Source organism: Glycine soja, chromosome 11, assembly GCF_004193775.1.
Source record: "Glycine soja cultivar W05 chromosome 11, ASM419377v2, whole genome shotgun sequence".
Lineage (NCBI taxonomy): Eukaryota > Viridiplantae > Streptophyta > Magnoliopsida > Fabales > Fabaceae > Glycine > Glycine soja.
Window position 1 is genome coordinate 43,777,399 of NC_041012.1, and position 23,301 is coordinate 43,800,699.

Genomic DNA, 23,301 nt, shown 5'->3' on the forward strand with positions numbered 1-23,301 from the left:
CCAGTAAATGTAATGTCTGTTTGTTGTACTCGTATTTAAAAAAACTATATATTCGAACAAATACTTGTGTTTTAATCAATATTTTTAAAATAAGAGTAAACTATGTTTAAGATCATTTAAAATTTGAAAGGTATTAATTTTGAAATTTTTTATTAATTTGATCTTTGTGAAAATAAAATATATTTTTATTGATACTTAATTGTAACTTTGTTCTAAAAAGCATATAAAAATATGTTTTACTTTTATAATTTTTTTATGAAAATAAAATTAATACTTTTTTAAATTTTACACCACCTCAAACATATTTTATCCTTAAAATAACTACACTAATAATGGGTCTCTTTAATTTTCTCTTATCTACAATTAAATTATTTTATCTAATTTTGAGTTCACATGGTAGCCAGCCAAACATGAGTATTGAATAAATATAATGTATCAACTAAAAAATATATATAATATTTTAATTACAATGATCTAAAGATACGCTTTGATGGTATTGACTTAATTGTTGTGTCAATGATGCTGGTAGTATATTATTGTTTTTTTTAAAACAACATTGAATGAAAAATAAATATGAGAGAAAAAGAATAATGAAGTCAATTGACACAATTAAAATTCAATATCTCAAAATTGCAAAATCATAATATCTCATTAAAACTGTATGAAAAATAAATAAAAACTCAGATGAAGTGTATTAGTAATATTCTCTAAAAAAAATTATCTTCAATTATTTAGCCAATATTTTTAGGACATTAATTAGTGCTTACCCTAAATCAAGTAATCACTTTAAGTTGGTTTTCTTCCCTAATGTTTTTTATCTGACATTTGTGAGGGATTCCTATTGATTTCATGATTGTGACTACCATTGTCCTCTATATGTATTTGCACATATTCTTTTTGAGAAAATAATAATAATAATAATAGGTATATTATATATATAGCTTGGGAATTAAGTGGAGTCCCACTACAAACCTGGCCAATCGTTTAATCTTAGACAGTGTAATTGGACTCATCTAGTTGAGCCATCATGTGATTTGTGCTGTACATTATTTGAGCTGAGTACTGAACCTTCCTTCTTTCATTTGGTAGTGGATAATTCTTTTTGCATCCTCTATATAGAAAATTAGTTTTCAAAATAAAAAGTCTTGAATACTAGTAGCCAAAATAAAAGGAGGGAAGGGAAGAAGACCGTTACAACGACTTTGTTTGATTTTTCCCGCCGAAATGCCAGTTTCCCGAGAAAATTCAATTTGGGCAGTTCGGAATCGGGCTCGCAGCTCTTGCGGCCACGCAATCGCAGTCTTCTCCGACACCAGAGTGTGCATTGGCGGTTATGTCCTCGTGCTCTTCATCTTCTACACGCAACAACCTCCTGATCTCCCCGTAAGCTTCATCTTCTTTTCTCTCCTTCCAATTCCAAATTCAATCTAACATCCTTTCTTTCGTTTCATTCAAGTCCGATTCCGATGCGCTTCGTCGCACGTTGCCGTTCTCCTCCGGCGTCTTCCACTCTCCGGAGGAGGCTTTCCGCTTGGACTACCAGAAGATGGAGGAGGAGTTCAAGGTCTTCGTCTATCCCGACGGAGATCCCGAAACCTATTTCCACACGCCGAGGAAACTCACCGGAAAATACGCCAGCGAAGGCTACTTCTTCAAGAACATCAGAGAGAGCCGATTCTTCACCGATGATCCGCGTCGAGCTCACCTTTTCTTCCTTCCTATTTCTTGCCACAAAATGCGAGGCAGAGTACGTCCTCTCCTCTTCGAGATTACGCATTGATTTAATTTAATTTCATCAATTATTCAACGTCGATTTACGAATTCATAAACTGTTTTTCGAGCGTAAGCTTTGTTGGATATAAGAAGAAAAAAAACCATATCCATTGTGTAATGTACCTAATTCATCTTGTATTGCAGATAATAAATAAATAAATAGCTTAATAAAATCTATTTCACTATTGGATTTGGTTTCTTCTCAAATGAATAAAATAAACCACTAATTTCGTCTCCGAAATATTAATCTCTCTAATTAAATAGTCTGTGATAAAACCATTTAAATAATTTTAGTCTTGAAATTAATGTATTTAAGTAAAATTCAGCGACTAATTTGAATGATTCTTTAATATTTTGAGAATTACTTAACATGATTTTTAATACCTGTAAGAACTAAGATTGTTTGAGTATTTTTTTTCTTTTACTATAAAGACAATTTAGGAAAAAAGATAATCTAATGAAATTGGTTTTTTTACTAGTCTAATCATCCAACAAAACTGTTTATTTATAGTTATTACAATATATAAGTTTTTATCAAAAAAATTATTAGGTGATTCAAACTTATTGTGTATCTATGATTTTCACTAATTTCTAAGTAATATATATTTAATTTTTTTAATTTAGGATAGACAATTAACTAACACTTAATTATATGTTAGATAAATATTAATGGAGATCATGATCACCTACTAACTTCTCTTTTGCTTAAAAATTAAATTCTTTATAAAGTAGCAATAGATTCTTGAATACTATTTCTCCTTGGTGTATGTTTGTGTGTATGACATTCAAGTGTTATATAGTCGTGGTGGCAGCTGCCTAGCATAGTTTCCGATGTGAATTGTAATGCACATATGAATATGCAGGGGTTGACTAACGAGCGTATGATTGATGAAGTAGAGAAGTATGTGGAGCACCTAAAGTTTGAGTACCCTTATTGGAACAGAACATTGGGTGCTGATCACTTTTTTGTGACTTGTCACGATATCGGTGTCAAAGCTACTAAAGGAGTTCCACATATGATGAAAAATTCGATTCGAGTGATTTGTTCATCAAGGTATGACGACGACGGCTATATTCCACATAAGGATGTTACCCTCCCACAAGTTCAACTGCCATTTTTTCACCCTCCAGGAGGAAATGACATTAAGAATAGGTAGCTTCACTTTTACTTTTTGTCTTCTAAATCAATCCAACAGAATTAGTTTCTCCACAAAAACTGGAATTTTTCACCCACCAGAAATGGAAATTTCAATTACTGTCAATGGAAATATTGCAGGAACACTCTTGCTTTCTGGGCTGGTCGTTCTGATTCTAGATTGAAAGAAGATCTAATAGCTATTTGGGACAATGATACTGAAATTGACATACAGAACAGCAGAGTTGACCTTCGAGCGACTGGGCCAGTGGTATACATGGAGAAACTTTATAAATCCAAGTTTTGTTTGTGCCCTCATGGGCCTATCGGCAGCAGTCGTATCGCAGACTCAATCCACTTTGGGTGTGTGCCAGGTAAACCATATATGGTAGTTGAAAACCACAACTTCTTATGTTCTGTTTTGTTCTCTTCAATTTTTTGTTAGTTACCTCCTTGTTTTATCAACTTGTCTATATCTCTTCTACAAGCAATGCCCATGGATATGATTTTTTTTTTTTTTTTGGCATCCAGAAAACTATTATAGTTATTGGAAAGAGTCTCCAGACTCCAATAGGGAGTAATATACTATATATATTTGCTGGTTACCCAACGGATTTTTCTCTTGAGAACATACCTTCTCATTTGAAACATAGGATAAAGCTCTAAGTATATATAATAAACTTTCCCACTCCCACTTTTGTGACAAAAGTGTGGATATATTATTTTATCAAATTTCATTTGCTACATGAACCAGGGAACGGGAAGCTAATCTATTACATAGGAGAAGAAAATCTAAAAAATAAAGAGGAAAAGAAAATGGTCAGAGTAAATAGATCCCTTCTCTTGTGCACCTGTTATGGAATCATGTCGTTACCAGTTATGGAATCATGTCGTTATTTCATCTAAGTATCTTTTACCTGCACATATCATGCAAAGTGGGATGTTTGTGGAAGTTTGACATTCTGAATTTTCGCTTCAGCCATTTCTGCCATTCATAATGGATAAAGTTATGTAGAAATAGCCTCAGGAGAGTGATTTGCTTCTTGTATGTCTATTTACGTAGCTTACCTCAGACTTTTGGTTGTATTTCACATATAAGCTGTACTATTAGTTGCCATGCATAAAAAATATGCTGTTCCTAACGGAAGTTCTTGTCTGCCTTTCTGCAGTTATCATGTCAAAATATTATGACTTGCCTTTTAATGATATTCTGGATTGGACTCAATTTTCTATTGTACTGAAGGAAACCGACGTTTATCAGCTCAAATATACTCTCAGAAGCATATCTGAGAAACATTTCATCACATTGAATCATAACATAGTGAAGGTACTATCAATAAAAGTATTAAAGTTCAGTTTCTCAACTTCTAAAAACTAAACGATTTGGTGAGAAATTGTGAGGATAGTACTGATATTACTTATCCTAGTTTAACAAGTTTAAAGTTTGACATCTACTTTCTTTTCAGTTAAAACATCCTTCGTACTACTTGTTAAGTTGGTGAAGTGAGAAGATAACAAATCATACAATAATATAGAGGATCGCTTCTATGATTCTATCCGTACATGAATGTTGGTTCCCGAAGTTATTATATCTTAGTAGTACTTTGTAGTGCGGCCTGAATCTTAATATGACGGAGTTAAAATTGAGTGGAGGAACCCTTTAAACTAATTTACTCTTAAGTAGATAAATAAAATCATTAATCTCAATTATTCAAACTAAAGATAATTTAGTAAGAGCAGTCCATAAACTCTTGCCCGCTCCTCGAACTTCCCCTTTCTCTCCCAAATTTCTAAATCAAAGAAAGGAAAGTGAGGCATTTAGTATTTGTAGTCAGAAGATTATAACCTCTATTTTTCCTGTGTATCTCTTTTAATTTTCTGCTTTTATCGTTCAGATTCAAAAGCATTTCAAGTGGAATACACCTCCAGTCAGACAAGATGCGTTTCATATGGTCATGTATGAACTCTGGCGGCGCCGCCATCTGATTAGGTATTGATTTTTTCAATGAACTCACGCAGTGTTATCGAAATCAAGGAATTGTTTCTGTACATAATTGTTGATTCACCACCAATCCTGACCCCACGTTGGAGAATCCCCTAAACAATTGTAACCTGAATTCAAACTTGTTTTACCACGAAAACTTCTCTGTATGAAATTAGGAAACTAACAGAATCTGTTTTAGCGTGAGAGAAGTTCAGGTATGCTTGAGATCAGGGTTTGAGTTGAGTTTGGTAAAATCACCACCCAATTCAAAGGGTTTGAATGGGGTCAACTAAGTCAAAATATTAATTTTTTTTTCAATATAATATTTTTTACAAGATAAACTTGTATTAAATGAATCAGATATAACTATTTTTTTAGATAATTTTTTTTGTTAAACTTCTATCTATCCATGGGAATGAAAAATTAAGTCTATCATATTCGAGATAAGAAACTTCAATAAATATAGTGAGAATAAATTTCAAATATTTTTTTCTACCAAAACTAATGGGACATTACAACACCTACTATTTGTAAATAGATTCAAAATATTTTTAAATGTTCATATGAAGTGACTTCAATCAATAAAACTCTTGTCGCCTTGATCTTGAAGGTTAATAATACATTAATGCTTACTCAATTCAAGTTGATAAGTTTATGTAATCAATAGTCAATAATATTTAATTTTTTTAAATCTAAAATATATATTACATATCACATATATTAATAATAATAATAATAATAATAATTTAATATAAATTGATGGGTCAACAGATCAGCAGGTGTAGACATTAAAACTTATGACCCAACCCAAAACTCAATCGGTTAAATTTGTTGATTTGAATCAGTTCGGATTGACAAATCCTCCACACCCAGTTAGACCCCTACTTGAAACACCAAAACCTTGCAAGAAATAAAAGGGATTTTGAAATGAAATGTATTCGTGGGAAACCAAAAGATTGTGGTGTATGAGATTGGCATATTACTGAAAAACTGTTTTCGTTTCAGGTTCCTTCACCAAGGGTGTGCAGACTTATTTTTTGCAAATTAGATTATACACAAGCTAACTTTAACTTATAAAAAAATTCTTTATTTTTTTCATCTTGTTTTATCCAAACATGCCCGGTATCAATTCGATATTTCATATTGTTTTAACCCCTGGTCATATCTAAAACTATATAATTTCCTGGGACTTATATTTGCTCATTATGGATAATAATATGGGAGATAGTCATCGGGAGTTCATTTAAATTATCCGAACTAAACTATATCAGTAATTGAATAGTAGGGATACTACCTAGGTCAGATCTTAAAAGGAAACCAGGTCAACAACCCGAGAGTTTTCTTTTTTTTTTTAATGAAAGGCTTAACGATACTTTGTTATGCACTAATGAATCAAGTTATTGATTTTAAATAACTACACTTACGCCACTAACCACGGATGACTGTTTGGGAATAATACAAGGCTGGATATTACATGATTTCAGGTGGAGAGAAAAAGGAAGCGAACAAACTAAATAATGGGGCCATTGGAGAGAGGGGATATGTCATGAGCCACTAAGAATAAATGCTTGGAGAAGGCTCTGCGCTGCTTGGGTTTCATCTGGTGTACCGGATATGACAATAATCCTGTCACTTGTTCCGGGACGAGGTTCATGGATAACAACCTTGGCACCCGATATCTAATAAGGACAATAAATCAAGTTTAGATAACCAAGGAAAATAATGAGGCATTTTTCACAATATTTTAGTAGGTAATGCAACATATCTAAATAAAAACATAAAACATAAAATACTCCCTGCATGTTATATTATATGTTTATTAATGTATTTGTAAAAGGATTAAAAAGTAATTGATTCACCTCAATTATTGAAAATGTAAGAGCATTGAACTATTTTATCTTCTATTAAAAAACTGTCACTCCATCAATGCCCTCACTCGTTCCATTTATAGTGAAAATATCAAGACATAAAGTTGATAATGATGAATAAAAAATCAACAGTTTCTTGGTTTTCAAAAATGACAGGCTGAAACAGAATGGCTTTCCTTAAAAGATAGATAACTTAAAACAGAGTATCAAGTAATTTGAAATCAAATCCAATTAGTGATCACAAATGCAAGTTCATAAGAATAACATGGTAAGCTGGTGAACAAGAAAACAAAAAATATACGCATATAAACTTATCCAAGTTTGTGTACCTGTCTCAGACGAACCAAATTGCGACCATTTTCCCCGTATACACAGTCAATAGTATCATCAGGAACCACAATTTCGACTGTCGTATTAGTCACGATAGCAGATTTACTTCCACTGCTGACCAAAAAAAGAACAATAATAAGAAATTGACAGTTGACAGTTTTGGCATTCTATTTTATATGTTAAACTGACTATTTCCATCATTCTTTTTAGAAACCATGTTCTTGTTAACTACAATTTCACCCCAAAGCAAGGATTTCAAATAAGAGCAAATGAGCAATGACCCAAGAAAAGCAACGTCAAATCAAATAGTATATATACCAGTCAAGTATAACGGTCAATCACTGGATTGATAGAGCACCAATAAAATATAATGCTGAATGCACAAATCACAAACAATACAGCAATACACATGCTGTCCTCTAGACAAAGGTCTGATGCAGAAAGTATTTTTTGTCCACAAATAACAACACCAGCCTAATAACACACCCTACTATCAAACATATGCTAATACACAACTTTCATCTGCTATATTCTATGCATAACTGTCACCAAGGTAGTTTGTAATTCTAATACAGAATAACTACAGAACAGCTAATCACCAAGGTATTTTCTATTAAATATTCTAATAATAGATTATTGTTCCTGACTTCTGCCAAGAATTTCCAACATGACTATTTATAATTATCAGTTCCCATCACAGAGAGTACTTACAATGCAAGGTACAATACCACTAAATATTCTTGAGTTCCACACAAACATGGCTTTGATAGGGTAGCAGAACTTATTGAAAACATTATAAGATGACACAAATAAACAACTACTCAAGAACATGATTGGAAAATGTGAAGGGACGTGTATACCGCAGACATCAACATCCATTACATCACACCATAAATAGCTGTTAATATTATTAAAATCTTAAAATTTGAGATAACAAGAAAACAAGATTTGCAATTTGGATTACAACAAGTTTAATTTGTTTTGCAAATCAACAACCTCACAAGTTCTAAGCCGCCTTTTCGAGATGTCAATCCCAAACTAAAATCATTAATGCTTCTTGAATTTATCCCAGCCACTGTCTGCAATCAAATTTTAATCACAAAATTGTTAATAAAAAAGTAATCATCAGTTGGTGAAGGTAAAATCGACCAGCGCAGAGAGAGAGAGAGATATACTGGCTGCGTCCATAACCCCGGTGAAGAAGGACGATCTAATTTTCTAGTCCATAACCCCGGCGAAGAGGGACGGTCTAAATTTCTAGTCCATAACCCTGGCGAAGAAGGACAGTCTAAATTTCTAGTCCATAACAAAGGTGAAGAAGTACGGTCTAAATTTCTAGTCCATAACCCTGGTGACGAAGGATGATCTAAATTTCTAGAAAGACCAAGATGATCAATGCCCTGAGCAAAAGTATGTCTACTCAGACAGTGAGAAGTGGTTGCAGGCAGTTGGCTTCCATGAGGAACAAAATCCTGCTGTATCCCATAGGGACTGGTATCAACTCGTAGAGAAGAAAGGCTCCTTGTTCCAGCACTATTCTGTGTGCTGACAAAAAGATTATCTCGCAGTCTACCAGTAGCATTATACAAGGCATCTTGCACACTTGAAAACTCTCCTGATATCTGAGGCAAAAAAGAGGATTTAGATAGTATAACTAATAAACACCTAAAGATCACCCCAAGGATTTTCATGACAATTTAAGATAAATATAGTGAACATATATTAGGAGTTTTAGGCAAACATAGAATTGCTCTGGGAAACAAGATTGCTCTCTGGTCAATTCTAATCAGTGCAAGGAAAAAATACAGATAAACAGTTAGACACTTGGGGAGTGTTTAGTAGGGCTATTCTTATAAGTTTCTTAGAAATCTTAGGTTGAGAATGTTAAATTCCTATGCTTGGTATAAATAATTTAAGAATCATTCTCAAGAATCTAACATTCCCAGGAATTGTTTTTAAATTAAGTTTCCCACTAAAACTTTCCCATAAAAGGGGAAAAGATTTTTTTTTATAATTATGTCTCTCATTCCCAAGAATATCTTAGACATGCCAAACATATTTATGACATTCCCAGATAACATGATTCCTAGAAAATATAATTCCCACGACATTATTTCCAGGGATGAAAAAAGATTTTGTATACCAAACGTCCCCTTAAGGATAATAATTATTTGCAGAATTCAAGTGGCAAGAGTAGATGCATATAATTTAAAATATTTAAATGTCACATAATTAAGATTGAGGAATTTGGAAGAAAAGTCTGGTAATATCACTATAAAATTAGCATCATGAAGGATTAGAAATTTTATTTTAGTTTAAGGGGGAACAATTTATTAGAGTTGCCAGATACACAGAATTACATTCATTGAAAAAAAAAAAAGCATTCTTCAGCATGTTTTAATTATAAAATAAAATAAAACCAAGTATTTTTTTTTTTATCAGCAAAATAAAACCAAGTATAATCTCCAAACCTGTACGACTTGATCATTATCTGATGCGCATTTTGGCACCTGATCAGTCCCAATTATTCTTATGTTGGCCCCAGTTGCCTTTCGAATTTCTGATACTATTACTCCACCTTTTCCTATCAAACAACCAACTTGGCTTGATGGAACTACAAGACGCACAGTAACAGTTGACCCCTTATTTAATCCAGAGTCTAGCTCCTTCTCAAAACCAACCTCAATGGACCTGGAGAAAACAAGCACAGCAGCCTTTTGTGCTGGTGAATATCTTGACTCAGGATTCTGTAGAAAGATGAAGCCACAACCAAATAATAAGTTGATAAAACAGTAACAATAATAATGATATGCAAACAACTGCAAGAAAAGTAAGTAAAACCAAAAAGATCATATTTAACAGACCTCTGAAGCAGCAATAGTAATTAATCGATCCTCGCACTCAGCTACCAAAGGACCAATACTTATTGTAGCCCCTGTCTCACTCTGAAGAGCTCTAACAATATTGCCTCCCTTTCCAATAACTCCTCCAACTCTATCATTTGAACAAAGTATTCTGAAGGAGACTTCCTGCTGAAGTGCTTTTGGTTCCAAGGATGAGACTCTATTAACTTCTGCTGACAGTGAATGAACTCTGGTGGCATAGCTGTTAGAGGAACTGGATAAAGTAGAAAGTGCAGAGCTCCTAAGCAAAAGATGATCTACAGTCTCATGTGGTACTACAGTTAAAGTCCCACGTGGAGCTGCAGTTAAAATCTCACGAGGAAGTGCATCTAAAGTTTCATACTGAACTATTTCATAAGGTTTGTTTCCCATCATCTTTATTCTATTAACAGAGGGACAATCTTGAAGCCGTTGGGAGACCGCAACAAGTGCCTTCTTTACAGATGACACTCTGCCTTCTATCTACCACAGTCCACAAATCCAAAAGATGTTTCCTCAGCATATAAAGAGAGTAATTTTGAACAGCATAAATAATTTGAAGCTCATTTACATATTCATGTATCCTTTAATGGTTAGTTAAGAACATGTTACCAATTCTAACCCATGAAATTTAAATCCTATCTAATATGCATCAAAGGCAAATGATGCCTGAGACACAAGACCTCCCCCTAGTACCCTCTCGACATTAACTGCTAGCAACCAAGCTCTCACCTTCAGGTTCTAATTATATAATAAAGAATTGGAACTCAAATGTATTAAAAGGAAAAGTCAACTACAAACTTACTATTAAAAAACCCACCCAATCCATGAACCAAATCAGAGAATGAGAAAGCATAAGGGACACCTTTCATCTTCTTATTTTGGGATTTCTTCGAGAAGAAATCAGCTTCTTTCATTGTAAAATAATGTCTCTTAACATCCTTTTATAGGGCTCATTATCATAAGAAAATAGGTGATTATACAAGAATATATAAATATTATTATCAATTTAGATATTTTGTTATAAACTTATATTTCATTTCTGGTGGGTTTCGGTGGGGTGGGGTGTGTGTAGCTTTGAATGAGAGGGTGAGGCATTTATGATGGTTACCCAGTATTTGGGCTAAATATCTCAAATACAATGAAACCATTTTTGAGGTATTGGTTAATACGACGTTTGTAATTTGGTTTGGGTGTTTCTTATGCCCCTTTTTTTAATATATCTCTTTTTGTTGATAAAAAGAAACTCATTTCATTTGAGTGTTTTTCTCTATATAAATGTGAGTGTGTGAGCACGTGGGTTCCGGCATGCGAGTGTGCAAAAAGCACGTGGGTTAGGCTGTTTGCACATGAGCGTGTGATGAATGCGCATGGGTTCAAGCATGTGTATGTGATGACCACGCGTGGGTTCAGGAATGTGTGTGTTGAACCGGAGTTTTCAGACATTATCCATGTCAGAGTGTTCATGCTCCATCATAGATAATAAATGACTCAATCATTCTCCGTAGGTAATAAACCAACAATCTAGTATCAAACTGTCCCCTTTACTCTAGAGGTATTAACCTTTTCAAATTCAAGAATATCCAATGATGTTTTCTGACATCACATCTTCTTCAATTAACAACTCCAAAGCAGTATATTACAAAATCAGGGGAAAAGAAAACTAATCCCTCTACCATAAACTAACAAACCATATCTATCAGCTCCACCTGAGATTCTTAACCCTATAAACTTGAATGCACACTAAACAACAAAGCAAAACAAACACTATCAGTAGTAATGGCACGACTATGTGGTGCTAACCTAAAACATTAAATGACAAGTGCGGAAATGAAGAAGAGCATGAAGCAAAATTACCTCGATCATTTCATCGGAAGCGGAGGCACAAAGTGGCAAATCATCAGTTAATACCCTAATTTTACATCCGGTTTCCTTCTTGATCCTCTCCACCACCTTCCCGCCCTTGCCGATGACGGAGCCAGCCTGCGCCGAGTCCGCCACCAGCCGGCAAGACATTACCCTGTCCCCAACGTCGACTCCTTCCATCTCCGCTGCCACTTCGAGGATCCTATCGAACACCTTCAGCAGCGCCTCCTGCGCCTTCGACACCTCAACGACTTCTTCGTTTCTCAGCAGAACCTTGCAGCTGAGTGCGGCGTCGGCAATCACCAGGATGACTCGGTCCGGCGACTCCTGCGGCGCGTCCTCGATTCGGATCTTGGCGCCGGTGGATTGCTGGAGAGTTTTGATGACGGAGCCAGACTTGCCGATAACGCCGCCGATTCGGGAGGCGTTGCAGAGGAGGCGGAAGGCTACGTGGCCGGGCGGCACGGAGAGCGGCGGCGGAGGCTTGGATTGCCTGGAGCGCTTTGAAGGTCCGTTTGGAGGAAACGGATTCGGGTCGAGTGCGGAGCGCTTAGCTGGCGGAGAGAGAAAGTTGCTTCCCATAATTCTCTCTCTCTCTCTCTCTCTCTGTGGGAATTCGGAATTGTGTGAAGCTACCAAAAAGGAAGAGTAAAAGAAACAGTGTAATAGAATTCTGAATTCTTATGCTAAAATGCGCCGAGAAGAAGGGCCTCGTGCGCGCACTGCACCTAGGGTTACCGAACCCGCGAAATAGCCTCTTTCACTTTTTTTCTTCTTCAGTTTTATACCGAGGATCTGTATGGGGCCACGTTTACGACTGGATGACAAGGAGTCTCTGTCGAACTCTGATGAAAAGATTGAATTTTACTAAAAATTAATTTTTATTATATTTTTCATGTTTTGTTAAGAATTTATTTAGGACAACGAATTATTTATCAAGAGGGTTGATGTGAATTGGTTGAGGAAGGTGTGTGAATTGTTATAAATTTTTTATATTTATTTTCAATTCTTATCATATAAAATAATATAAAAAAATATGTTTTTTTCATTTGTTAATATGTGTTCATAGACTTTATTTTGTGTTCTTAGATGTGAAGGTTACCGTGCACTTGTATGAATATAATTTTTATACTTGTGTATGGATGGAATATATATAATGTACTTGTATGTATATGATATTTATACTTGTGATGGAATATTATGACAAAAATATACTTTTGTTCGTTGTTATGAAATATTAAGTATTTTGATATAGTTTCATTTATAAATATTTAAAGGTTAAATTTAAATTTATTTAAATATTTTAAACAATTAATAAAGATGATTCAATTTAGAAACTAAATTTAAATGTTAAAATGCTTCGATCCCCAAGTTAAAAAAAAGTTAATAAACTAAAATATTTCAATTCCATATATACCTTGACATAGTAATTTTAAAAGTAAAAAGATACTCATAGCAAACATTTAGTGTTTTTTTAGTCAAGATTACTTCTCCTTAATAAGAATAAGAAGATAACTTCTCTTTAACCTAAAAAAGCAAAGGAGAATAAAAATGAAGATCAAGAGGAGACTCGTTTGGTGTCTTTTTTTATATATAAAATATAAATATTATAACACTATAAAAGCATATTTACAAGATTCATATGCTCACGGTTAACAATTTGCACGATTTTCATCCATTCAACTTCGTGCAACCTTGAATAAAGAAATGTGCCGATAAAATTAAATGATGTATCCTTGAACAGCTCACACTATTGAGTTTGAACACAAAAGACAAGAAGATGAATTTTGAGATAACCGGAATAAAAAATAAAAGACAAACTAGAAAAACTTATTGCATGTATAGATTAAGCAAACATTTGGTGTTGAATTTGGCAGAATTCATTTTGAACTGTTAAATGTGATCAAGTTATTTGCCAAAATTAATCTGAAATAGTACATATTAACATTGAACTGTGTGTATTTTTCAATAGAAAGTTCATGAATTGATTTTATAACTTCAAAATTACAACAACCAGGAGCTAACTTATTTCGGAGTCGAAGAGAGCTTTAAAAAATTATTATTTCTTAAAATAAAGGTTACCAACGAATACTTAACACTCAACCTAGCAAAGCAGATAAAAGTTGAATTTCTATTTTGATAAGCCAGATGCTTACTTTCCTTTGGCCCAAGAAAAAGTTAGATTTCATTAACACCCAATCATTGATAAACAAACGCTAAAACACCATAAGAAATCATCACAAAAAAGTAGGTTCAAATAGTTTGTTAGATCAATTTTATTCACTAACCATGCCAACAATATAATTTCTTTGCTTTTTTTTTTATCCATAGTAATCATCTAATTTTTTTTAAGGCAGGTATAAAAAGATTTACAGCTCAACCAATTGAGTTAAACTCTCTTGGTAATATAATTTCTTTGCTTTAAAGGGGAAAATTAATTAATTAATTTTTTGTGCAGAAGATCAATATCATATTATCATTAGTAACTGCTTTTATTAAATCTTAAATATGGAGAACTTGCAAAATCAGTAGACAGAATTTACAATATTTACAATATGTACAGCAAAACCCTATTTCTGAAGCCTCAGCCGATTGAAGAGGACCAAAAAAGGATTCTCAGGGGTCAAGTACATAAATCCAATAACAAGACCTGCTTTGATGTACTGCAAATCAACATACGGAATGTTTCAATCAGAGCCATTTGCACGACAATAATAAAGGATGATTCCAAACCAGATTAAAAATACCAGGATAAAACAATAAGACAAGATTGAACAATAACAACCTTTCCATCTAGAATCACAAGTTCACCGTCAACCCATCGAGGATTCTCGAATCTTGGCTCTGCAAGCCTCCCTTGACCTTTATAGCGTGCAATCTGTGATGACAGTAACATCATAACATTAATCAAAACTCTTAGAATGTGGGTTTATCTTAGTACTATCTTTGGTCAACGTGGACCTTCAACATATCCCATTTTTATCCATGACTACTTGTCGTGAGTCTTTCAACACATTGCTTACCACTCCAAATTCTTTAGGAATTATTCCCTTAAGAGGAAGCTGATACCTCTTTCCTACTTTTGCTCGAAATGCTACCTAAGGAAGGAACATGACACATTAATAAGTATACAATACAGTGCATAACAACAAAATTAGCAAAAAAAAAAGTGAATGTAAATTCCTAACTGCAACAAAGAAATATTTTAGCTTACATTAAACCCTGGGTCAATACTGCATTGATTAGTTAATTCCCAGAGGAAAAATTGCTAACAAAATACATTGAATACTTTCTCTCATCCTAGTAACAAGCTTGAAGTTGGTGCTTACCAACCAAACAGAATACATTGAATATTTTCCCTCAGCATAGGTTATACCTTGCATTAACTGAAAGTAATATTTTGGAGTTAACACGTAGTAGTTGCACTTTTCTCTATTGTACATTTAAATATTTAATCCTTCGATGAGACACTTCCAACTTACAGCACTAAAGTCCAGAAACAAAACTCTGCAATTGAAGACCACAAAATGGCTCTCACACCTTCTCACAAATTAAATGACAGTGATGTCATTTGATCTCATGTTCAATCTCTAAGATATGTGACCTAAGTCATCAATTCACCAGGCAATTGAGAGTGAAAACTGAAAATGTGCCAAAATATCAAAATTTAAAAATCTTACAGTGCAGGTGCAACTTGAGTGTCTGTCGATATTTCTATTTTTAAGTATCTAATTATCCAAATATACTTATCAATTTAATAAGCAACAAATTTTGCTTTTATATTTAGAAAGAAATGTTTAATACTATTAAAATAAGTATGTAATTTTAAGTTTTTGTTTGTTCACATATTATTTCTAATTACTAGTGTCAAACATGTATGTTAAAGGCATGTTTTAAAATTAGTGGGAAATAAAGTGTGAATTAAGTAAATTGAAGTCTGAACCATGACTTATTATGTCACACGGGTACTGGAGTCCCACACTATAGTGTCTCTATTCAGAGTCAGACTTGCACAGTCACTTTGATCTGAAAATTACAAGGAAAGAAGTGAAAGTGTTCCCTAAACCATGAATTCAGTTTTTCTTATTTCACAATATTATTTCCTTAGTTCACAAATTTTTGACAAATTAGCATCTAACTTGTCATTTTGCATGATGGAGGTCAATGCATTGTCCTAGTTATAAGAACTAAAAAAATATGATACGTTGTTTATAAAATCTATCAAATAAATTTACAGTATTACCTGGCCAACTGGTACATAAGAATCCCCAGTCAATTTCAAAGCTTCCACATACTCACAAAACTCAAGATCAGAAGGCTCCTTAGGCCCACCATCTTCTTGCCATTGGCCATATCTACATCTCAGTTGAATTACTTCAGAGGAGTAAAGCCCATGTGCACCAATGTATAGACCTGATGAAAATGAAAACATTTGCAATTCAGTATACTCTCAGATTGAAGTCCTACAGTGAGAAGACAACTTCAGCACCTCAAAATACTTAAATTGACAAGTTCTCTAAAATATCACCATTTAAAGGATCTAAAGAAGTTGGTATTTCAATGCGACTGAACATTGTTGACCCTGACAATCGTTCATGGTTCCAAGCCCGGCTAAGACTAAGACTTATTAATTCTCCCAAATCTTTCAGCACCTAAAAGATTGAAGCAAAACATTATCATATAAGCAACCTTTCAGATAGACTCAACTAAGAGACCAACCTTTGCAAACACTACAATTTACAGGTTTCTATTTTACTCAGCAAAAGATCATAACAATTATCAAATAATAAACTTTGACCAACCTTCGAGGGTACCTTCCCCCTTCCAATCAACTTAGCAAGATTAACCATAACACCATCAACACTATTTTGGCGTTGAATTTTTGTTGATTTATCTGATGAAGGCTTCCCTTTGCCATGACCAACCTGTTGATTGGCTACCTTTTCAAAGGTAAGGGAAAATGAACCTTGTCCGGTTTTCTCCAGCTTAGCAGGAACTCGAAGCAAATTTCTAGTAGTCAAACTGCTGGGAAGTTTCTGAACAAGACCACCAACGATAACTTTGACTGCAATTTTATTTTGTTCTTCACGTTCAAAAGATTCCACACTAGAATTTAATTCAATCTCGTCATCAGTTTCAGTTTTGATATCACTCAGTTCTGGATTTTCTGTCTCATTGTCCTTACCAGCACATTCATCTGAATCTTCATCTTCATTCCCTTCATCATCAGTTATCTGCTCAATCACCTTAGATATTGTATCGTTGTCTACCTTGTCTGGAGTTGTGACCTTCAAAACCTTCATCTTTACACCAGGAATTGTATCTTTCAAGACATTCTGAAATCCAGGCATTGCCTCAGATGGATCAGAGTTATCATTCCTATCATCAACAACCTCAGGATCTTCAGGACTCCCAACAACTAGCTCACTTCTATCTTCAGGTGACTCCACTGATCTCAATCTCTCAGCAGCATCCAACGCTTTAGAGGATGTTGTCGGGGGAGTATGGAAAGCCTCTCTCCGCTTTAAGTACACAACCTGAAAATTATAAGAATTAATAAGATCAAAGGTACTATTAAGTTAGCAACAGATTGTGGATTAAATCAAAACTAAAACAAGAACTATGGATTGGTTCAGGCCATTCTTAAATAAATGACTTGTCACTTGGTAAGGTGTCTGAAATTTGTAAACCGTGAAGCATGGTTTGGTTTTAAAGTCTGAGCCTCGAACAAATCAAGCTGGAAGATGAAACCAATAGGCCACAGCTAGAAACATAACACCTAAGTTTTCACTGTTAAGTTTAACTAGCAATGTCTTGGAAAAATCCTACAATTCAGATTGTGTAAAAGATCTAATGATAACAAATCAGATTGTAGGAACAATGAAGAAACAAAATTTTTGGATCATAAACAATATTCTTCATCTTCATTCTTGCATATAATCCCTGATTCTTCTGCCATAATGAATACGATAAAAATTAATTTTTTTTTTCAACAGAATTATTAAAAGAAAATTTGTATAGCAGTCTACTGAAGATCATCCTTAGCACCATCATACTCATATTCAGCTAGAAAAAATTTCAGTGAGCAACAACAATCCATCTTGAGATGAATGCCTGCTTTTATGTTGTAATGATCCCAGAAAAAAAAAATTAATGGAACAGTTGAGAAGAGATACCTGTGACTTAAATTCACCATTTTTATTCTTCGTAAGAAAAAATTCAAATAGAGGAACACCAGCAGCAGAAGTAGCAAGTTGCCTGAAAAATTATGGTGAAAGGGTCAACACCAGAAGCCATATAAGATAGCATGACCACCTGAATATTTTTCACAAATTCAGATAAATTATTCCTCAATATTACGGTGCTAAAGTGGTAGGCACTTCCTTCCCCAAAATCAGTTTTCCCTTTCATTAAAGAGCCAAATTTCCTTACACACTTTTTATCCATAAGAAATAGAACTTACCTAGGACTATAACTCCTTGCTACATATCTTCCGTGCTCTGGAGTTATGCGAATAATTAGACCATGTGGATCATTAATGTCTTTTGACATTCCAGCCCACCAACCCACCTGCAAGAGGCAAAACATATGTGAATGTGATGTCAAAGTATATTATTATTGGTAATGGTAAGCTCCTAACTAAGTCCCAATGAAAACTCACAAGTCCAGTGCCAGCTTCATCTCTCAAGAAAGCTGCATCACTGTACCGCTCTTCCTCTATGGCCCTCTGAAATGTTAAAGAGACACATAATAATACTTTAGATGAAACTAAGGAAGTAACAACTAACAAGTCGAAAGGAATGCAAAGAGAAAGCAGAAAAAGTAAGGGAGTGAAAACTGGTACCTTGAGATGAGATATGGCTGTTCCAACAGTGTCCTTGGTAGCTACAGTGGCAATGGCCACCTTAAGTGTAGCTGCATCTTCATAATCCTCCAAACGCAGAGCATCACCTAAGCGAGACTGTTATGTCATTGTCATTTGTCAGAGCAACATAACACATAATTCAATCTTTGTTCAAACAAACAATTGAAAACAACATTTGTACTTGGTAGTGTAGTGTGTGTACCTTGAGAATGTCGAGGAGAAGCTCTTGTTCATCGACCACGTGGAAATGGTTTTGCCATCGTTCCCAATCCCATTCGGTGTCTTCCACGGAGGCAGAGCAGCGCAGAGAATTGGAGTAGGAATAGAATTTGTTGAGGGAAGAGAAAAGAAATGAGGGTCTTGTTGAGAATGAGAATGGAAGAGAGGAACACAATTTGGAGTTTGGTAAGTTAAACTGTGTTGTGGTTCGAGATGATGATAGGGAAGCCATGGATGGATGTGTCAATGTCATGTTTAAGCAACAAAGGTGAAATGAAATACAGAAATAGAAAAAACGTGTGTGTTGGTTGCGTGTGGCTGTGATGAACCACTTGTTCTCTCTGGTGATTGAAATGCGCTTCAGTTCTGAGTTCTGACCAAACAAATAAACATGAGGCTGTGAATAAGTTGGGAGGCTAGAAACAATTTGATTCAGCAACAAAAAAGATAAGGACGAACTTTGTTACATGCTTCGATGAGGTGTCACCACCTTAACTTGGTCAGAGATTAAAACGGCGTATACATGAGATATCATAAACTAAACTAGTTACTGTATTTGAGAGGAACTCAAAACTTGAAACAATTCTACTCTAATAAATAATCCATTTAATTCCTGAAACTATGTATCATTCCCATTTTTTTTAATTTTATTTAAATCTTTTAAAATTGACTCTTTTTTCTTTTTCATCGTTTTGGCCGTAGTCCATGCCTCAAGCTTTGCGCGTGTGGACGTGTTGCAGGTTTTTTCTGTTGAAAAAAAAAAGATATTGTTTTCCAAATTAATTTACTAATATGATAAAAAAAAATAATAATTAGTAGTAAGGAATTATTTTTTTTTTAAACAAGAGTTTCAGTCTGTCAATAGAATCATTCGACTTTATTCAAATTACTCGGGACTTGATTTAGTTTCTTGATACGGAAAATTTCGTGATAGAAATATAACGATAAAAGAAAAGCAAATATATTGAGAATGAAACCAGTGGAATGTGACTAACTTAACCAACCCTGAAAATAAATATAGGTATTGTGTATTATTGACACTCAAATTGAAGCTACCGTTCCCTAGAGTGTGAAAAGAAAATGAAATGAAAATTGTAAATTAAAATAAAATGTAAAAATGTGAATCTCACTTTATTTTAGTATTTATTTTTAGTCTTTTTTTGTTTTCTTACTTATTATGAGAATTTATAATTAAATAATAGTATAAAATTGAATTTATAGTGTCAGTATATATAACTCATAAAAAAATAATTGCTATATATACCCTTGACGGGGTGGTGGAAAGGGGACAAGACAGACACGTAATGCATGCATGGGTTGAATGGCAGGTGAAGAATCCCATCCCGGAGAAGCAAGCAAAGTGTAATACACGCAGTTGGTATTGAAAAAAACAACAAGAGTGAAAGAGAAGAAAAAACAGGAATGAATAAAATTGTATAACAAAGAGTTTGTTTCTTCTTATGTGAAAATGCGTAGAGGAGGTGAGGGAGAGAACATGGCAGTGCCTCAACTAACTTCAAGTTCCAGCACGAGAAGATTGAGCCTAAGAACAACGAGACCAGACCCTTTCTTGTCGCTGTGCAAATGCTTCAGCTTCGTTGTCGTTCTCTCTGCCATTCTCTGCATCGCCGTTAACGTCCTCTCTGCTATTCGCTCCTTCAAACACCAATCCGATGTACGATGTATCCCTCTGTCTATTTCTCTTTCTTTAAAACCTAATGTTAATGTCATTGGCTTTTCTAATTCAATATTCGTTGCGTGTTTTGTTGTGTCCTGTCCTTCAGATTTTCGATGGCATATTTCGGTGTTACGCGGTCTTCCTAGCGTGTTTCGTGGTTCTGGCTGAGACGGAATGGAACTTCATCATCAAGTTCTGGAAGGTTAATTAGTTATAGCCATTGAATTGTAGATGCTGACTGAACTAATAATGTCCGTTTTCTCACTTCCTTGAACCTGATTTCATGCATTGCTTTACAGGTTCTGGAGTATTGGGTTGGCAGGGGTATGCTGCAGATTTTGTACGTTTTCGCTTTATGATGCTTACTTTTGCTTGTTGCTTAGGTTATCTTGGTTTTCTTCTTAGTCCTTAACAGTGACACCTTACACAACAATAAAATATTAAGTACTTTAGGACCATTATGATCTTTACAAATCTCTACAGGATACATGATTAAGTGTTATTAATCCTCTCTCATAAATTAAAAACTTGAGTATTTGTCACAGAGAAATTGATTGGGATCATAGGCACGTAGTGGTTATGGACTACTTAATTTCTCCTTACACAATAGGGTTTTAGCTGGTAGAAGTTTTTGAGTTCACAACACTTGTATTACCATAATTGGCTGTCTACTATTGCCTATAATTAGTGTTCCAATAACTGTAGAGTGTAGAATTGCAATTGTTTTATGTTCGCATTATGAATTTATGATGCATAAACTTCGTAGTTTGGTTTCTTAGTCGTGGTTTTTTCTGTTCTGCAGTGTAGCAGTCATGACTAGGGCATTCCCTGACTATAGTGGGGAGCGAAAAGAACTTGTAATTTTCCAGGGCATAGCGTGCTATATGCTTCTTGCTTGTGGCTCAATTTATGTTGTGTCGGTAAGATTGTTGAAGAGGACAAACTAATTTGACATGACTTAAATTCTTTAGTTGTGTATGCAAAAATGTAGGTATGCTTTATAGATAATACAAACGATTTGATGTTTACTTTATTTTATATATATGAAGTTATGTTCATTTTGTAATTTATAACTTTTCTATTGATTTTTCAAAAATATTGTGCTGTGAATGTTTTACCATCAGACAGACAGACAGACAGAGGTTTATATTTTAAAGAGCATGATTTGTATTAAACCAGGTTCTATATCATCTTGCCTTTACCCTTGTTTTAATACTTTTCATTTTCACTACAAAAAATCATTCTAAAATGTTTTAATTTGCATACCGTGTATTTTATTTCCCGGAAGATTTGCTATCTATTTTAGTTTCCACTGCCTTTGTTTGATAAACCTTTGGACAGGGTTCTATGTACTATATTCTAAGAGTTACTGTTCCATTGTATTACCATTTGAAGGGAATCCTTTGCGTTGGTTTACTGAAACGTTCTCGCCAGAAGCAAGAGATCTCTAGAGAGCAAGCAGAAAAGGATCTTCAGGTAATATGGCTTAGATTAGATTGCATTCCATATGCATATCTGTAGTTTTTGCCTTTCCTTAATAGCAATTAATAACATAACATTGTACTATGAGCAAACTTAAATGCTGGAACATTTTATATGCCCTTTTATTGCAACCTTTTTCTATCCACCTGATAGAGAAAAGACATCATAGATTATTGTTGTTTTTCTTTAAAGGATTGTATCTACAGGACTATACCCTACTTGTTATTTCAATAATCTTCGAATTGAGGTTTGCTTCTCTTTGCCAACACCATTGTTCTCAGATTGGAATACTACTATCCTTGTTTGTGTATTCTTGCCCCCTTTCTCCATCATCCTTCGTGGAGATTTGGCATAAAGATTCATAGCATGGACTTCTGTTTTCACTCTTAATGGCTGATAGAGTTCCTAATATTATCTCTCTGTGACTTTCTATCTCCATTTAATCCATAGTAATTTCTTTTCTTTTTCTGAAAGATCAACAAAATTTACTTGCTTCTATGGACACTCAACAGGAGTTGGAACGGCGTAGAGAAGAACTTGAACAACTGCTTATAACAGAATAGGTTCGAAGCTTTTGAAAGTAGTGCTGAAATTGTCTCATTACACAGTGAACAAACCTCTACAGGCAACAACCTATGAATACCTGATTATGGTAGTGTTGTTGATTACTATTGTTCGTTCAATTAAACTAATGAATTACATTCTTTAAGGGGAGAAATTGACCTATTGAGTAAATATGTATAAGCAATATTCAAAATGATGTTTCAACTTCTATTCTTAAGAATGAATTCAATCATAACCGATGTTCAGATAAACACTTTATATTCGTGAACTTCTTTGAAGAATGACTTGATAGAGTAGTTTCTGTCGCTAAAAATTATAATTTGATGCTGAGATAGTATGAAATTAGCCGCTAAACAGAATTCATAATCTCAACTAAAATATGAAATCACCACTAGAAACACTTCAGTAAAGTATGCACCTTACTGGCCCAAGACGTAAGGATGTCCTGGTTCTCCTAAAAAACAAGCTTGTTTTTAGAACACCAAGTGATCCACATGGTCACAGGAATAATGACACCGCAAATAATAAGGATCTTGCCCATCCATTGCAGCCAGTTTTCCTCCAAATTAGGAGAGGATAATTGAGCAATACCGAGCTAGGTGATGAAAGGGCATTCAAAAAAATTATGTGTGTTGCATATAAGCGAAGACATTCT

General features: G+C 34.3%; 4 protein-coding genes across 5 annotated transcripts; 2 read left to right on the plus strand and 2 right to left on the minus strand.

Annotated features, from left to right (window-relative positions):
* Nucleotides 1-1,224: 1,224 nt before the first annotated feature.
* LOC114373325 (probable glycosyltransferase At5g03795) lies at nt 1,225-5,033 on the plus strand. Its single transcript, XM_028330810.1, has 6 exons — nt 1,225-1,383; nt 1,457-1,747; nt 2,637-2,926; nt 3,050-3,282; nt 4,078-4,235; nt 4,804-5,033. Exons 1-6 carry the CDS (start codon nt 1,225-1,227, stop codon nt 4,903-4,905), a joined length of 1,233 nt encoding a protein of 410 aa, XP_028186611.1. The 3' UTR covers nt 4,906-5,033.
* Nucleotides 5,034-6,163: 1,130 nt separating this feature from the next.
* On the minus strand, nt 6,164-12,602 carry LOC114376249 (KH domain-containing protein HEN4-like). Of its 2 annotated transcripts, none has more exons than XM_028334264.1 (7): nt 11,830-12,602; nt 9,955-10,455; nt 9,562-9,837; nt 8,266-8,712; nt 8,087-8,169; nt 7,090-7,201; nt 6,164-6,571 (listed from the first exon to the last, which is right to left on the minus strand). In XM_028334264.1, the coding sequence occupies exons 1-7, from the start codon at nt 12,418-12,420 to the stop codon at nt 6,437-6,439; spliced, it is 2,145 nt and encodes a 714-aa protein (XP_028190065.1). In that variant the 5' UTR covers nt 12,421-12,602; the 3' UTR covers nt 6,164-6,436. The 2 variants fall into 2 exon arrangements, with proteins under 2 accessions (XP_028190065.1, XP_028190064.1); XM_028334263.1 differs by having other exon boundaries at nt 7,090-7,204.
* A 1,706-nt stretch (nt 12,603-14,308) lies between these two features.
* Nucleotides 14,309-19,411, minus strand: LOC114374026 (protein EXECUTER 1, chloroplastic-like). Its single transcript, XM_028331612.1, has 11 exons — nt 18,906-19,411; nt 18,683-18,799; nt 18,500-18,565; nt 18,302-18,408; nt 18,015-18,096; nt 16,641-17,375; nt 16,367-16,490; nt 16,082-16,251; nt 14,862-14,936; nt 14,624-14,716; nt 14,309-14,501 (listed from the first exon to the last, which is right to left on the minus strand). The coding sequence occupies exons 1-11, from the start codon at nt 19,173-19,175 to the stop codon at nt 14,409-14,411; spliced, it is 1,932 nt and encodes a 643-aa protein (XP_028187413.1). The 5' UTR covers nt 19,176-19,411; the 3' UTR covers nt 14,309-14,408.
* An 825-nt stretch (nt 19,412-20,236) lies between these two features.
* On the plus strand, nt 20,237-22,897 carry LOC114375500. Its single transcript, XM_028333290.1, has 6 exons — nt 20,237-20,597; nt 20,707-20,802; nt 20,900-20,940; nt 21,403-21,520; nt 21,996-22,076; nt 22,595-22,897. The coding sequence occupies exons 1-6, from the start codon at nt 20,391-20,393 to the stop codon at nt 22,643-22,645; spliced, it is 594 nt and encodes a 197-aa protein (XP_028189091.1). The 5' UTR covers nt 20,237-20,390; the 3' UTR covers nt 22,646-22,897.
* The last annotated feature ends 404 nt before the right edge of the window (nt 22,898-23,301 follow it).

Bases quoted from the DNA above. Each gene is read 5' to 3' on its own strand.
- LOC114373325 (XM_028330810.1), top strand. From the start codon at position 1,225: ATGCCAGTTTCCCGAGAAAATTCAATTTGGGCAGTTCGGAATCGGGCT. The intron at 1,748-2,636 runs GTACGTCCTCTC...ATGAATATGCAG, and splicing joins GCCACAAAATGCGAGGCAGA to GGGTTGACTAACGAGCGTAT. The intron at 4,236-4,803 runs GTACTATCAATA...TTTATCGTTCAG, and splicing joins TGAATCATAACATAGTGAAG to ATTCAAAAGCATTTCAAGTG.
- LOC114376249 (XM_028334263.1), bottom strand. From the start codon at position 12,420: ATGGGAAGCAACTTTCTCTCTCCGCCAGCTAAGCGCTCCGCACTCGAC. The intron at 10,456-11,829 runs GTAATTTTGCTT...GGACTGTGGTAG, and splicing joins CTTCCGATGAAATGATCGAG to ATAGAAGGCAGAGTGTCATC. The intron at 9,838-9,954 runs GTCTGTTAAATA...ATCTTTCTACAG, and splicing joins TTACTATTGCTGCTTCAGAG to AATCCTGAGTCAAGATATTC.
- LOC114374026 (XM_028331612.1), bottom strand. From the start codon at position 19,175: ATGACATTGACACATCCATCCATGGCTTCCCTATCATCATCTCGAACC. The intron at 18,800-18,905 runs GTACACACACTA...ATGACATAACAG, and splicing joins TTCTCCTCGACATTCTCAAG to TCTCGCTTAGGTGATGCTCT. The intron at 18,409-18,499 runs GTGAGTTTTCAT...TGCCTCTTGCAG, and splicing joins ATGAAGCTGGCACTGGACTT to GTGGGTTGGTGGGCTGGAAT.
- LOC114375500 (XM_028333290.1), top strand. From the start codon at position 20,391: ATGCGTAGAGGAGGTGAGGGAGAGAACATGGCAGTGCCTCAACTAACT. The intron at 21,521-21,995 runs GTAAGATTGTTG...TACCATTTGAAG, and splicing joins GCTCAATTTATGTTGTGTCG to GGAATCCTTTGCGTTGGTTT. The intron at 22,077-22,594 runs GTAATATGGCTT...GACACTCAACAG, and splicing joins AAGCAGAAAAGGATCTTCAG to GAGTTGGAACGGCGTAGAGA.